The sequence below is a fragment of the Parus major genome, chromosome 17 (assembly GCF_001522545.3).
Source record: "Parus major isolate Abel chromosome 17, Parus_major1.1, whole genome shotgun sequence".
NCBI classification, from domain to species: Eukaryota; Metazoa; Chordata; class Aves; order Passeriformes; family Paridae; genus Parus; species Parus major.
In genome coordinates, this window is record NC_031785.1 from 2,702,444 (window position 1) to 2,716,901 (window position 14,458).

The 14,458-nt window shown below is 49.4% G+C and overlaps 1 protein-coding gene across 2 annotated transcripts in view; it reads right to left on the reverse strand.

Moving 5' to 3' along the window:
• Positions 1-3,560: 3,560 nt before the first annotated feature.
• The window catches only part of NOTCH1 (notch receptor 1), a 42,939-nt gene continuing 32,041 nt past the window's right edge, over positions 3,561-14,458 (reverse strand). The window contains exons 23-34 of one of the 2 annotated variants that reach the window (XM_015645129.3): positions 13,923-14,042; positions 13,715-13,827; positions 12,680-13,251; positions 11,553-11,981; positions 10,618-10,766; positions 9,773-9,989; positions 9,363-9,453; positions 8,989-9,154; positions 8,015-8,310; positions 7,562-7,709; positions 7,353-7,450; positions 3,561-6,930 (exon numbers count right to left, since the gene is read on the reverse strand). In XM_015645129.3, the coding sequence (XP_015500615.1) occupies positions 5,446-6,930; positions 7,353-7,450; positions 7,562-7,709; positions 8,015-8,310; positions 8,989-9,154; positions 9,363-9,453; positions 9,773-9,989; positions 10,618-10,766; positions 11,553-11,981; positions 12,680-13,251; positions 13,715-13,827; positions 13,923-14,042 (3,884 nt within the window). In that variant the 3' untranslated portion in view covers positions 3,561-5,445. Of the gene's footprint in view, positions 6,931-7,352; positions 7,451-7,561; positions 7,710-8,014; positions 8,311-8,988; positions 9,155-9,362; positions 9,454-9,772; positions 9,990-10,617; positions 10,767-11,552; positions 11,982-12,679; positions 13,252-13,714; positions 13,828-13,922; positions 14,181-14,458 lie in introns of both variants that reach the window. The other variant, XM_015645128.3, reaches the window with a different exon arrangement.

The following is a 14,458-nucleotide window of genomic DNA, read 5'->3' on the forward strand; positions in this document are numbered from 1 at the left end:
AGAAGGCCCTGCCCATGGCAGAGTGGAATGAGACGATCTTGAAGGTCCCTTCCAACCCACAGCGGTCTGTGACTCCGTGAAAACAGCTCTTTGGGAATCAAAAACACAGAAAAAGCACAAAACATTCCCTTCCTGAGCCTCCTTTTCTCCAGGCTGAGCTCTCCCAGCTCCCTCAGCCGCGCCTGGTGCTTCAGGCCCTTTACAAGCTCCGTGGCTCTGCGATTTTACACAAACACGAAGCTTTTTAGGGGGCTGAACCCCCGTTCCAGCACCAGAAGAATGTATGTCATTCACCAGCCTGGCCCCCCGTGCTGGTACTGTCACAGCCCGCACCCAACAACAAGCCTTGCAGAGGAAAACACAACGACCTAAACAAACATCTTAATCAAGGGTCATTATCAGTGTGAGAGCTGTTCCTGCACGCTTGATCATTAAAGCAGGGGAATATCCTCAAAGCCCCGGCCAAGCAGGGGAAGCAGCACTTTGATGCTGGTGTGGGAACCAGAGGCAGCACTGTGATTTTTAAGTGCCTTTCATCTCCCTCTTTTGTAGGAACATTCTTATAAACCAGCTTGTCAAATACAATTTCCCTATGCAGGCATGAGTTGCAGATAAAGCCCTGGTTCTCCCTTGATATTTCCCCCAACAGGTGTAATCCGAGGAAACATGGTTTTAATTAGCCTGATTGGCTTTTTGTGTGCTAAAGACCATCAATAGTTCACATCTGTGTCTATAGTTAGATATTTATGTTGCATATTTAACTCCCCCCTACAGGGGTACATAATGCAAACATCAACAATGGGATCTCAGCTTTGTTGTTCTCCTGATAAATATGTGATTATAAAGAATTGCTATGTTAAAGCATTCAGTCCCTTTCAACCTGAAGTTTTATAGCTGGTTTGCTGTACTCAGCAGTAGTTCTGGACTTGAGTGACCCATTATAAATGAAAATCTTTGCCAGTGAGGACAATGTGTGTCCTTCTGCCCTGCTTCACAGAATGGTTTGGAAAGGACCTTAAAAATCATCAAATTCTACTCCCTGCCATGGGCAAGGACACCTTCCACTATCCCAGGCTGCTCCAAGCCCCATCCAGCCTGGCCTTGGACACTTCCAGGGATGGGACAGCCACAGCTTCTCTGTTCCTCAGCTCACCTGGGATACAACACAAACGATTCTGACCTTTTGCTGGTAATTTATTCAGTCTTCAGGTTGCACACAGCCAGAAACACAACCTTGCTCCACGAGCTTGCTATGAAAAGGATCATTCTTTGAGTTTAGAAACATGGAAAATGCTAAAGGAGGGTATCTCTATCCCTTACCAGTATTCTGCACTATGTTGGCCAACTGGACAATCAGAGTTTTATTTATTTACTCATTCAGTTGCTGTGATTATTCAGACTACCCCAGCCACATTACCCCCTGTGTGATTTGAGCACCCGAGATGAATTTGGCTCCTTTTGTACATTCTTCAGGGGCTGATTTCAGCTTCAGCAACAATTCCTCAATCAGGGCTGGAGCAGCTGCGAGCAACTTTGTGAGCAAACACCAACAGCCTGGAGGGAGAAGCAATACAGAGTAGCAGTTTCTAAATGTCCCATCTAATTGAGCAGGAATAATGAAAACAAAGAGTGAAAAAAACCAAGCCCTCCAGCATGTAAACAAATAGTTCAGGTGCAGGGATTCCTCAGAGCACCAACATACCTGCCATGGCAATAGCCAGTGCTAATCTTGTTTTACGCCAACACTCCCGAACCCTTCCCTCGGTGTGGGATGTGATTTTAGTGCTTCTCAGCCCTTTTCACCTGGAATGCTGAGACAGCCGTGCTTGCCATGATCCAGGCACTCGTCAGCATCTTCTGGTGCTGAGAGAGCTTGAAATTCATCTCCCAAAAATCTTTGCCCACACGAGGTGAAGATGAGCTCGTGGTGGGACAATGTGGGTTGGTTGGTGTGGGAAGAAGCATTAAGTGTGAAAGGAAAGTTTGAAACTGGGGCCATTTTTCTTGTTTCTCGTTTAACTTTGCCTCGATCCCAGCTGGATCTGTGACACCACAATCATGGCATGTGCCACAAGTTGGTTGGTCACCAGATGCCCTCATAACTCTAAGTCATTTGGGGCTAAACACTTAAAACCTAAATTTTTGCATCCTTATTCCTCTAAGATTTAAAAACCTTAACTGACTTCTAGTTTGAATTACCTTGTGGATAATTAATTAGTAGCTATCTATTTGCTTCTTTCCATGGTATTTAGCCCCCCTCTTTCCTCATCCTGTCCCTCTGACCACTCCTCATGGAAAATCCCGTGCTTTGCAGCCCCTCTTGTTGAACGAGCCACACTCTTGCAATGTCACATTGTTTTCCATGTCCTCATAAACCCCTTTTTTTCATCTATTCCAGGCCAAATTTCTGCCTTGCCCATGAGTGACTTGGTTTTACAGTGGACCAGGCAGGAGAGGATCCTTCTAATGTCTCCTCACTTTGGGATGAGCCTCTCCCAGCCCCACTGGCAGCACTGGAGCTGCGCTGGGCTGGTACTGGGATGGGAATGTGTGGGAGAAGCCTGGAAGGCTGGGCTGTGTGGGATTCGTGAGCAGCTCATGTGTGAGTCACTCTGAAGGCAGACAAACTCCATTTAGTGCATTCCAGATGGGCTGCAGCCAGACACAGGCAGGGGGATGACACATAAACCCATCTCCAGGGTGTCCCCCTGGCTATTGACACCCTCACTGGTGACATGTTTTGCAGGGGAGAAGAGGGGTTTGCTCTCTGTTAAAATACCCCTTTCCATGGAGTTTGATGTTCCCTTTCCTGGAATGTCACCTCCCTGACCTCTGAAGGTGCATTTCACTGCTGTGGGTGGCACATCAAGTGTCATCACACCAGTAGCTGACTAGTTGTACAGCAGGTGTTGGGTGGCCCTGGATCTGTCTGGGGCTGGACACCAGCCCCATCCACACACAAGCTCTCTCCCTCCTCAGCCATGGAGTGGAAAATACCAGCATTCCAGGCTTATGTGATTTGGGAGGAGGTCAATGGCTCTGCTATTTATATCCAGTTATTTGGGGACTTTGCAGCTGCATTTGCACTGCAGAGTCCCTGTGGGGTAGAGAAAGAATTAAATTAAATTAAATTACCTTAAAAATCTTGAGCACAGCAAGGACAGCAAACATTTTTGGGTGGTGGTTGTGCCCAGATTGGCACAAGTAAAACTGTCTCTCTGGGGCTACTGTTCCTGGTTTGTTTGAAGATGCATGAAGGATATTCTTTAAAACAATTTCTCCATGTTTCCCCTTTCAGATCTTGACCTGATGGTCTGAGGATATCAGAGCACTCACAGCAGGTAAAGAGCCCCTCCTGCCTTGCCCAGGTGTCTCAAGTCAGTGAGAGTTTAGCAGAAGTTAAAGTGAAATTTTCATTGTCCAAAGCTCTTCTCTAAGTTTTTACACAGAGAACAAGATATAGAGGAAGCTCCAGCCCTCAGTGCAAGGAGCAGCTCTGAAAGACAACAGGTGTCAAATCCAGAATTCAACTGACCCGTAACAAAAACACCAAATTCCAGTTTTAGTAAAATCTAGATGCCCAGAAGCATCATTTATTGCAAATCAGTTAACAAAAAAAAATACATCATTTTTGCAAACTACAACTTTGCATGTAGATAACTTTATTACAGAAGATATCTTTTCTTAAACTACACTCTAGTTTATAAAACATAGGAAGATTCAACACCACGTGATGTTTTTATCACTCATATTAGGTGTGTCACAATAACAATGGTCTGAAATGTTAACTAAGATGAGTGCTCAGCAAGGCACTGTGCCTTGAGAAATATCCATTTTATTTGGTGTTCTAATAGAAAGGAATGAGGAAAAGGAACCCTTTTCTTAGGTTTTCTTGATTAACTGCTCTCTATCTGCCTGTCCCATACACATTATCTAGTCTTAGGGTGTCTGCTTGCTTTTGCACCCGAGTGAGTGATATTCCAACACCTCTATAAGGTGATATATTTATGATATATTTAAGACTTGCTCATTTAGATTTTTGAAACAAAATCCACCTTTTCTTGAAAAAAACAAAACAAAACAAAAAACCAAACCAAAAAAACCCCATATTTACAAACATTAAATCTGCCACAGGCTTATACTATATTTTACATGATACACAGAAAGAGTGCACATCAATATAAAAAAAGATGCATCACTCCAGGCTAACGTCACAGAACAAAATGTCAACGTTTCACAGCACAGCTGTGCTGGCCCCTTGCCCTCCAGTTTGGCCAGTCCAGCCTCCCACCAAAACCAGCAGCACATCCCACTGGGCACCCAGTGAGGGCTCTGCCAGAGGAGCTGGGGCCGGGTGAGCACGTGGGGGTGGCAGTGTGATAATGCTTTGTAATCTCACTCAGGGTGTCTGCACTGCCAGACACACCTTCTTTTAAAAAATAGGCAGGCCATCCTTAAAATAAGGATGTGGTTTACAAAGTTTATATTGGCATTTATTTCTTAAAACGGTTACTCAAAGGCAAACATGAAAACAAAACAAAAAAAAAATCAGTAAAGATATTCAAAGTAAAATTAAGTCTCCTTTGTGTATATACTCCATACTTATGGGCTTGCTCTCTTGGAAGTTTGGCAAATACATTTCTTTTTGATGGGGGACAGTATTCATGTTTTGTAGGGTGTTTTTTTTTTAGCTTAGAAACTGTTCTTACAGGTCTATAATCCTGATTTTCTTTTTCTTTTTTTTTTTTTTTTAGATCATAAAAATCATTTAAATATATATATTTTTATATATATATAAAAACAAGAGAGAACAAAAATTTCTATTATCAAGGCAAATGTACAACTATATAATACTGAAATTTAAACAAAGATTCATGACTGGTACCATAAAATGTCCTCTCATATAATTGCAAAGGAAACATTTTAAAGTACATTTAAAAAATGTGTCCATATTAATTTTTTTCCCCTTAAGGAGTGGTATTTTTAGTCAATTTTTACTTCCCCTCTTCTTTCTCACCTCTCTTTCTGAGTTGAAAGAGAAAAAAAATAAATTAATGGCATTTCAGAATCACAAATCATTGCTTATAACTTTACATAAACATTTCCTCTCAAATCAAACACAATGAACCCCCCCCCAAACAAAAGAGAACGTGCTATAAAAACCTAATTTGTTGATTTCTCGAAACACAACTGGTGTCCCACATTGAGTTCTTAACAATAGAACATATAAATAAAAAGGCAGTGTCCTCATGTAAAATAAAAAGTACATAAATAAATACTAAAAAAAAAAAAGGAATTAATTTGTCTTTTTCTTTTCTTTTTTTTCTTTTTTATAAAAACATATTTAAAAAGGATCCTTTAATAAAAGCATCCGACGTCCTTTTAAAAAAAAAAATCTCCCTCGAGCTTCTGGCTCCCAATGAGCGTCTCTAAACCACTTTTGTTTTACTTGAAGGCCTCGGGGATGTGTCCCATCTGTGACTGCATACTCGTGGGAGGGCTGGAGATGCCCTCGGACCAGTCGGACACGTTGGAGTGAGGAGAGGAGCTGGACCACTGGTCGGGTGACTCCGGTGACGGCGTGAGGAAAGGGTGGTCGGGCACCTGGAGCTGGTGGCTGGGGGTGTTGTCCAAGGGGGAGGAATAACTGTGCTGGGAAGGCGGCGTCAGGAACTGCGTGGTGGTCATGGGCTGGGCGAGGGAGGAGGGCAGGGAGGTGGGCAACATCTGGGAATCCTGGGGCAGGATGGTGTGCACGGCCATGGCGCTGCCGCTCACCGGCTGCAGGTCGGGCTGGCTCAGCTCCGTACCGAGGAAATTCTGGCCCATGTGGCCGCTCCCGTTGGAGCCGGGGTTGTGGTGCTGCTGCTGCGGCTGCTGCGGCGGCTGCGGGGGCTGCTGCGGCGGCTGCGGCTGCTGCTGCGGCGGCTGCAGGTTGGGCTGCTGGAGCTGCTGCTGCTGCTGCTGCATCTGCTGGAGCTGCTGGCTCTGCATCAGGTGGGGCTGGGACGCCAGGCGGGTGTTGGGCATGGCCTGGTAGCTCATCATCTGCGACAAGCTGGTGGTGGGCAGCCCGTTGTGCAGCGAGGTCATCATGCCGTGCTGCAGGTTTTGGGGCTGCTGGTGCGCCCCGGGCTGCAGGTTGGCTCTCAGGGGGTTGTACTGGCTCTGCACCATCCCGTTCTGCAGCCGGGTGAGCCAGTCACACTGCCCGTTCAGCCCGGCCCCGCCGCCCACCGAGAAGCTCATGGGGGCACTGCTCATCCCCGTGCTGGGGCTGGACACCGGCAGGTGGGACAGGCGCGGCGGCACCGAGTCGAAGCCCATCCTGCTGGAGCTGCCCATGGCCATATCCTGCTTGCCTGCCATGTTGAGGTGGTTGATGCTCAGGTGGGCATCGGGCATGCCTGGCAGGTGGTTCAGGGGCATGGAAGGGGACTGCTGGAACGGAGAGGTCATCAGCGGGGGAGAGGCCACGTCCGAGAGGTACCCGTGCGGCGACTCCAGGGAGTCCACCGGAGACAACACGCTGGAGTTGTCAAGCAGACAGCCTTTTCCATCCTGGGACTTTTTCCTCCGGGCTTTGAGGTCTTTGGCATCCTTGCCATTGCAGCTCAGCCCCTTGGTGCTCGGCTTCCTGGCCTTCTTGCCCTGCACGGCGGGTTTGAGGTTGCCGATGTAGCTGTTGGGGGAGCAGAGCGGGGGGGACAGGGTGGGTGCCCCCAGGGGGCCGTTGTGCAGGGTGGGGCTCCGCACCAGGTTGTACTCATCCAGCAGCCGCACGATGTCGTGGTGCATGCGCTCCTGGGCGATGTCCCGCGGCAGCCGGTCCATGTGGTCTGTGATGTCCCGGTTGGCAAAATGGTCCAGCAGGACCTTGGCGGTTTCGTAGCTCCCTTCTCTGGCTGCCAGGAACAGTGGGGTCTCCTCCTGGAAAGGCAGCAAGGTTTGGTTAGGATTGAGTTCACAGATTCTTCTGGCAGCGCTGCCCTGAGCTCCACACCCGTGTGGTTGGGTGGCCTGCCATCATCTGGTGAGGGTTTGCTCCTTCTTTTTCCTACCCTGCTGAGCCACATCCTTGTACTGCTATCAAACCAGGAACCCTGTGAGTGACCCTGAACGTGCTGGAGATGGCCACAAAGACACTGCCCACCAGGCACTGTATGGCCCCTCAACATCACCCCTACAACCAAATCCCTTAGTGCTCCTTTGAGCTAAATCCAACTTCATTCACAGCAGAATGCGTGAATCAGAGTCTCAGTGCCAGACATTTGTATTTTAGCCAGAAATTACTCTTTAACAGACTCCCCAAATGGTTCTTCCCTTGCATATATCAACCTAGGAGGTCCTACCTTATTATTCTGCATGTCCTTATTGGCACCATTTTTCAGGAGGACCATTGCAGCTTCCACATTATTCACAGCAGCTGCCCAGTGCAGGGCTGACTTGCCTGGAGAGGAGAACCACAGAATACAACACACATTAGAGAGTGCTGAGATCAACAGCAAGCAGCCCTTTTGTCCCACGTCAGGGTCAAGTGGTGTTTTAGCTGCCTCGGTACCTAAATCATCCACGGCGTTGACGTCAGCGTGGCAGTTGATGAGGTCATCCAGCATCCCCTCCACAGCCAAGCGAGCAGCCAGGATCAGGGGAGTGGTCCCGTCATGCATTCGGGCATCCAGGTCTGTTGCTCTGTTCCTAATCAGGATCTGCCACAAGAAGGGCCAAAGCAGAGGGAACACAAACATTAGGAGGGGCAGACAGCAAGGCACTCCAGGTGTCCAGGTCTCAGGACCTTTCCAAAGGTTCATCTCTCCAATTCTGCTCCCAGTCCAGGGCTGCTGCTGTGAGCTTGCTGCTTTGTCTTGAGCCCAAGACAACAGAAGCTTCATTTTTTACAAATGTCACCCCACACCTTGCCCAGGTGAGCAGGAGACCTTGAGAAAAAACTCTTCACATAGCACCACGATTTCCCCCCGAAAACCCCAAAACTGGCGGCCAAAGCATCGATTACCTGGAAGACTCCTTGGGCATCGGCAGAGACGGCGGCGTGGAGGGGCGTGCGGCCCATGTTGTCCTGGATGTTGGCGTCAGCGCTGGCCTCCAGCAGGCGCTTGGCAGCGTCGGAGCGGGAGTACCTGGCGGCCAGGTGCAGGGCGGTCTCGCCCGTGCGGTCAGTCTGGTTGTGCAGGCTGGCGCCCTGGTAGATGAAGTCCGAGATGACGGCGGGAGCATCGTCCTCCTCCTCGCTGTTGCCGGTCTCCAGCCCTCCTCCGCTGCACGAGGCGATCATCAGGGGGGTGAAGCCATCTGGAAGCACAGGGGAGCCCAGGGAAAAAAGGCTTTTTACCCTCTGTAATGCAGGAGGCTCAGCCAGATGCTCTGCTTGCAATAGATGCTTATTCTCCTGGGTGCACCAAGACTGAGTTCCTGACTAGTTCTGAACATCAAACACGAATATCCTTCCTCTGATATGGATCTGAAATTCCTTAGTGGTATCTCACTACTCACTGCTTTCCCTATTTCAGCTGCTCCATGTAAAGTGCAGTTTGTAAGGAAGGCTGCTCAAAGCAAATAGTGTATGGTAAATACCTTCATTATTTCAGAGGTTGATTTCACAGACATGGGGAAGACCAAGTGTTTGTAAGAATTTAAAAAGCTATTAACCATTGTTAAAAACCTTAAAAGAAGACTGTGAAATGTACAGTTGGGTGGGAGGAGAAGAATATAGGAGCAGCAGAGAGATAACCTGGATGATTTAATAGGTACTTCTGTGATTTCCATCTCAGTCATTAAACAAAAGAGCTCTCATGGAAAGCAAAACGACAGGGTCTCTCTCTGAATCACAACAGCAACCCTGTGGTGCAGAGCTTGTAGCAGTGACTCTGCACCAGCAAGGAACAGGGAGGGCTGTGGGGCTGCTCCTCTGCAAGGGCTGAGGGAGGGTTTGACATGAGCTGACAGTGCAGGAGTGCAAGGGGTCCTTACCCGGCCCTCTGACGTTGACATCCATGCAGTCAGCATCGATTTCCCCCTGTGGAGGCGTGGGGGCCATGGAGGAAATGCGCAGGTCAGCGGCGTCCAGGTGCTGCTGTGTCCACTGCCTGTGATCCGTCTGGTCATCCGTGTCCGGCAGCATCGCCTGCTCCTCAAACTGAGGGAAACAGCAGGGAATGAGCTCCCAGAAAAGCACCCTGAGCTGCAGCCTGGGAAGCTCTGTGAGGCTCTAAGGTGTGTGTTCTCAGGTTTGCAAAGGAGCTGAGAGCAGCAATGAGGGGCCCTGAGCATCCCTCTGCTCCTTCCATGACAAATCCAGGAGTGACTGCCGGCAGCACAGGCAGGGAATGTGGCAGAGGGCTTACCCTGAACTTCTTGGTGTCCAAGGTCTCCTCATCACCCCACTCATTCTGGTTGTCATCCATCAGTGTGCCATCCGAAGCATTTTTGAGGGGTCTTTAAAAATAAAACCACACAAAATGTTATCTCCTCTGCAGGAATTGTTTGTGATGTTCGTCTGTGTACAGGCACAAACTGAAAGGAGAATTAACCAGTCTCCACGAGGTTCCCCTCAGGTTGCATTTCATTTCTTACCAAGTGCAAAAAGATTGCAAAGCACAAACCAGATGGAACACTGCTTTTTTCCCCATGCAGAACTTCAAGACCCCTGCTTCTTTTCCTCCCTGCCACACCACTACGATGCACTAGAGAACAAAACTCTCAGAAGAGCCCCGAGCTGCGCCGTGTCTATCGGGTTAGCAAGCAAATTACTCACTTCAGTCCAACAGAATCCTCCCCGAGGGGCTCCCGTCGCTTCTTCTTGCTCGACTCTGTCACTTTGAAACCTTCAGGGAACCAAAGCTGCCCATGCTCCCTGCGGCGCTTGCGAGACACCAGCACTCCCAGTCCGATGAAGGCGACCAAGACCAGCGCAGCCCCCACCACGTACATAGGATACAGCTGGGAGTTCTTCGTGGGCTCGGCTGTTTCACCTACAAAACAGTGGGGCACAAAGAGATGCTGAGACATTAAGCTGCATAGCAAACGAGGGACACGGTGGAAATGAAGGAAAATTTGTTAATAGAGGTACCTAAGTCTGATCTAAATCAGCCACCCCCCCCCTCCCCAAAATAAGGTCATTTTATACGCTATTAATCAGAATTGCAAACTATCGGCAAATTCTCGGCTGCACAAGGCAGCCTGCACCAGGAGACAGCTTCACTTTTTTCTCCTTTAAGGAAAAGGATTAGCAAACTTCAAATCATTGCGCTTGCATTGAGCTGTTAAGACAAAAGGATTTAGGGGGGATTTTCAAGATACAAACTTCAACTCCTTGCATGTCACTGATTGATTGGAGCTGCTTGGGTTTTCTTTTTCTTTTCTTTTTTTAATAACTTTTAGAGTGATAATGATTTTGAAATAAAACCTGGAATAAGCAAAAATAATAAAGCGGGCTTGCAATTTTTTAAAAGAAAAGACTTTAAGGAAAAAAAAAATAAAATATGTGAGGTTATTAAAACCAGACTGTGCTCAAATGCAGCCAATTGACAGATAACTAAACTCAGGGAAGGCTGGAAAGTTTTGGCTGTCTCTCCTCCCCAGCTGACGAGCTGTACTTACTTTTGACAGCTTCTATTTTGTAGGGTATGTTGAGGTTCCCAAGGGAGGCCAAGGCTCCCAGGAATGCTGCCACATCAGTGGCACTCTGGAAGCACTGGGAAGATGACTGGATGCACTGGCGGTTATCAATTTCCAGGTAGACGATGGATCTGTGAGAGAGAGGAGTCAATAAGGAACAGGGAGCGATGACCACACCACGAGCCCTGTCTCCCTTCCCTCTTTAACCCCCACCAGTGGGAATTAGAAGATGGGAAGGCATCTCCTTGGTCCCCTGTGGCCCAAAGCCTGCAGCTCACACTCATGGTCTGTTGGATTTGCTTCAGTGAATGCTGTAAAATCCAGCTCTTTATCTACAGGAATGGAAGGGAGTCTCTGCTTCACAATGTTTTAAAATTATCCAGACACTACAGTATCTTAAATAATGCTCTTTGGAAGCCTTCAGATCTTCTCACATCAGCTTCGCTGCTCTAACTCCTTTGCTTTCAGGGGTTTTTGATTGAGTCCATGGAGAGGGAGCAGGTTAGATGTGTATGTTTACACTAAAGATCTCCAAACACAGATTGCAGTAATTGAGTTTTACAACAAAGCTCTAGAAAGCATTTCCCAGGGAGAAAATGAGGCTTAACTTAATGACTTCCTGAAGTCAGACAGTCGGTCAGGCCAACCTCTGCTTCCAGGTCCCACCCAGCCCAGCCCCGGCTCCCAACAATGCACAGGCCTCCTTCAATCGTGAGAGTCGGCGCAGCATTGTACCAGGGACTCCTGAATGATCACTCCATTTTCCCACATGAGAGCAAAATCCGGTTTCTGTTCACACAGAAAGCAACATCTAAATACAATTATCTGGCCTACATCCTTCCCTTCCTAGCGTGTTACTATTATCGACACAGAGAACACACTCTGAGTGCCGCTCAGAGAAAATGGAGCCCTCTTACCCTCTGATGTCCATCTGGTCGAGCTCCCTCTTCTGCCTCCTGCCAGCCCTGGAGTAGAGGCTGCTCTTCACTTTGTTGATGACAGCACTGGACATATCTGACCAGTCCTCTGTGGATCTTTTGATGTAATGTTTTTTCAGCTCCTCCTCATTGCCGTAGTACGGGAAGATCATATACTCCCCCTTGGCGTTCTTCTTGAAGACCACGTTGGTGTGCAGCACACGGCTCAGCTCCCGCAGGAAGTTGAAGGAGTTGTTCTTGAGGTTCTCTGGGGTGATGAGGACCACCACCACCAGCGTGCCATCTGCCAGCTTCTCTGGCATGTTGTTTGCACAGTCCAGACCATCCCACTCGCACTCAAAATTGTTGCAGCCCTGGTCGCAGTGACCATCCGAGAAGTGATCTTTGCAGTACTGGTCATACAGAGGGCTGGGTGGAGGAAGAAGCAAGGCAGAAAAAGGAATTAAACCAAGTACTGCAAATAACACCTATCTGTTGAGAAAAGCAGTGGTGGTCTCTCTTTTGTGTGAGTATTCTTCACCCTGACAGACACTAAACCAGTTTACACAGAAAGCAGCTGTTTCATGCAGCACCGAGAAGCATTCACTGCTACAGGTGAGAGAGAGCAGCTGTTAAATTATAAAAGAAAAAGGGACAAATTACTGTGACTCAGAGAAGGCATAGGGACACAGAATAGTTACTAAGACCACAGTTGGTCCAGGAATCTGGGACTAAGTTCCTGCTGTTGCCAAAGACAATGTTTGGGAAATGCTTGAATGATAACATCATCATGTTTCCTGGCTGCTCTTCCATCTGGGGTCTCCCTGCCTTGAAACTGACTGTGTTACTGCTGTGAGCTGGAGAATTCACTTCTGTAGAGTGATACAGGCAAGGACAGGGAAGCCATCTGCAATGAGTCAAACCCAAAGAGCTTCCAAGTGGATGTAAACACAGAAGGACCACAGGGAGATGTCATTGCTTGAGTTGCAACCCCACAGGCAGCAGAATAGAATGTTGGGAGTGAACAGCAAGCCTGAGTCTAGGAGCTTTACCAGACACAATCAGAAGAACCAGAGGGTCACCAGAGATGGGCTTTAAAACAAGAAGGTTTTAAAGAAGCCACTTACTTGCACTGCCCCTCGTATTTCTGGCAGTCAAACCCATCGTAGAGGCAGCCAGCATTATTGCACTGAGAGTCACACTTGCCATCGTTGAAATACTTCCAGCACTGCAGAGACTGGGAGCAGTTCTTCCAGGGGTCGTTGAAGTTGAGGGAGCAGTCGCCCCCGTCCCAGCCGCAGGCGTGGTTGTTGCATTTCCCGTCGCAGATCTTGTTGCCGGCGTACCCCGCGCACACCGCGATCTCGCACTTCTCCTCGATTTTGGGGGGGATGATGTCCTGCCCGATGCCCCCCTGGAAGTCGAAGTCGAGGATGTGGCAGTTGAGGCCATTGAAGTTGGCGGGGCAGTTGCAGCGGTAGTAGGGGGAGGCGTCGCTGAAGAACTCGCAGGTGCCCCCGTTGTAGCAGGGGTTGGAGGTGCAGGGGCTGCTGGCCGGGTACTGGCACTCGGGGCCCGTGAAAGCCGGCGTGCACATGCATTTGGAGCTCTTGTGGATGGAGATGCAGGTGCCACCGTTCAGGCAGTGCAGGTTCCCACAGGTGCGGGAGTCGTTCTCACAGGTGGCACCCACGAATCCCTGGGGGAGGCACAGCAAAGGGGGAGTCAGAACCACTGATGCTGTCCTACAAACAGCATTAACACACCTGTGTTCTGGGAAATTGAAGCTCACCCTCTAAAACTGGTGATGGGCAAGAATAATTTTGACTGTAAAGCTCGTTAGAGCATCCCCTCAAAGTGAAGGGAGCTTTTCTCCATAACTGCCTGTCCCACTCTGTGTGGTGTAAATAACATTCAGCCTGTTCCACCTTCAGGCCTGAGCCATCTTCTCCTTAACTCTATTCCAGCATCCTTGCAAGTATGGAGGGTGCAAGCATTTATTGCATATTTATATTGCATTTATGGGTGCACCCACAGCAAAGCATCCTCCCATCCACACCTATCCCAGATGGGGAAGCCTCAGGGGCTAAACCGACCTCATGACCACCCCTCATGGCCACACAACGTTCCCTGCTCAGAGCTGGAGAGGAGCAGGCACCTACCGGGGGGCACTTGCAGATGAAGCCACGGCCGGTGTTGCTGGCAACAGCGCAGGTTCCCCCATTCCTGCAGGGTTTGCCTTTGCAGCCGTCCACCACGGTGTCACAGCGACGGCCTGCGAGGGAGAGGAGCGTGTGAGGAGCAGACGAAGGTGTGCAGGGATGCCTGGGGGCTGCAGGACCCTGGGAGCAGAGGAGATGCAGTGCTCACCTGCATAGCCAGGTCGGCACTCGCATTTGTAGTCGTTGACCCGCTGCACGCAGTTCTGGGTGCCGCGGGCGTCGCAGGGGTTGGACAGGCACTCGTTGACATCTCCCTCGCAGCGCTCCCCTACAAAGCCAGGGGGGCAGATGCAGCTGTAGCCACCTACCCGATCCTTGCACTTGCCATTGTTAAAGCACTTGGGCCCCAGGGTGACAGGATCAAAGAAAGGGCTGCAGTCATCCACATTGATCTCACAGTGCACCCCTAGAGAGAGGGGGGAACAACCCACACAGCTCATCAAACAGTATCGGGGGGCCTGCTGCTCCCTTGTGTGAGCCTTCCCTGCCAGGGGGCTGAGCCTGACCACGTCAGTGGCAGCCTGAGCCACCTCTTGGGCAGGAGGGACATCGCAGCACGTGGCCAAGGCCGCGTGGCCTTGATGGCTAAGCCCACAAGCAAACACAAACCTCGCCCCCTGCGTTTGCTGCTGCCGGCCCGAGCAGCTAATGAGCAGAATCCAAGGATATCTGCACTCAGCCCAC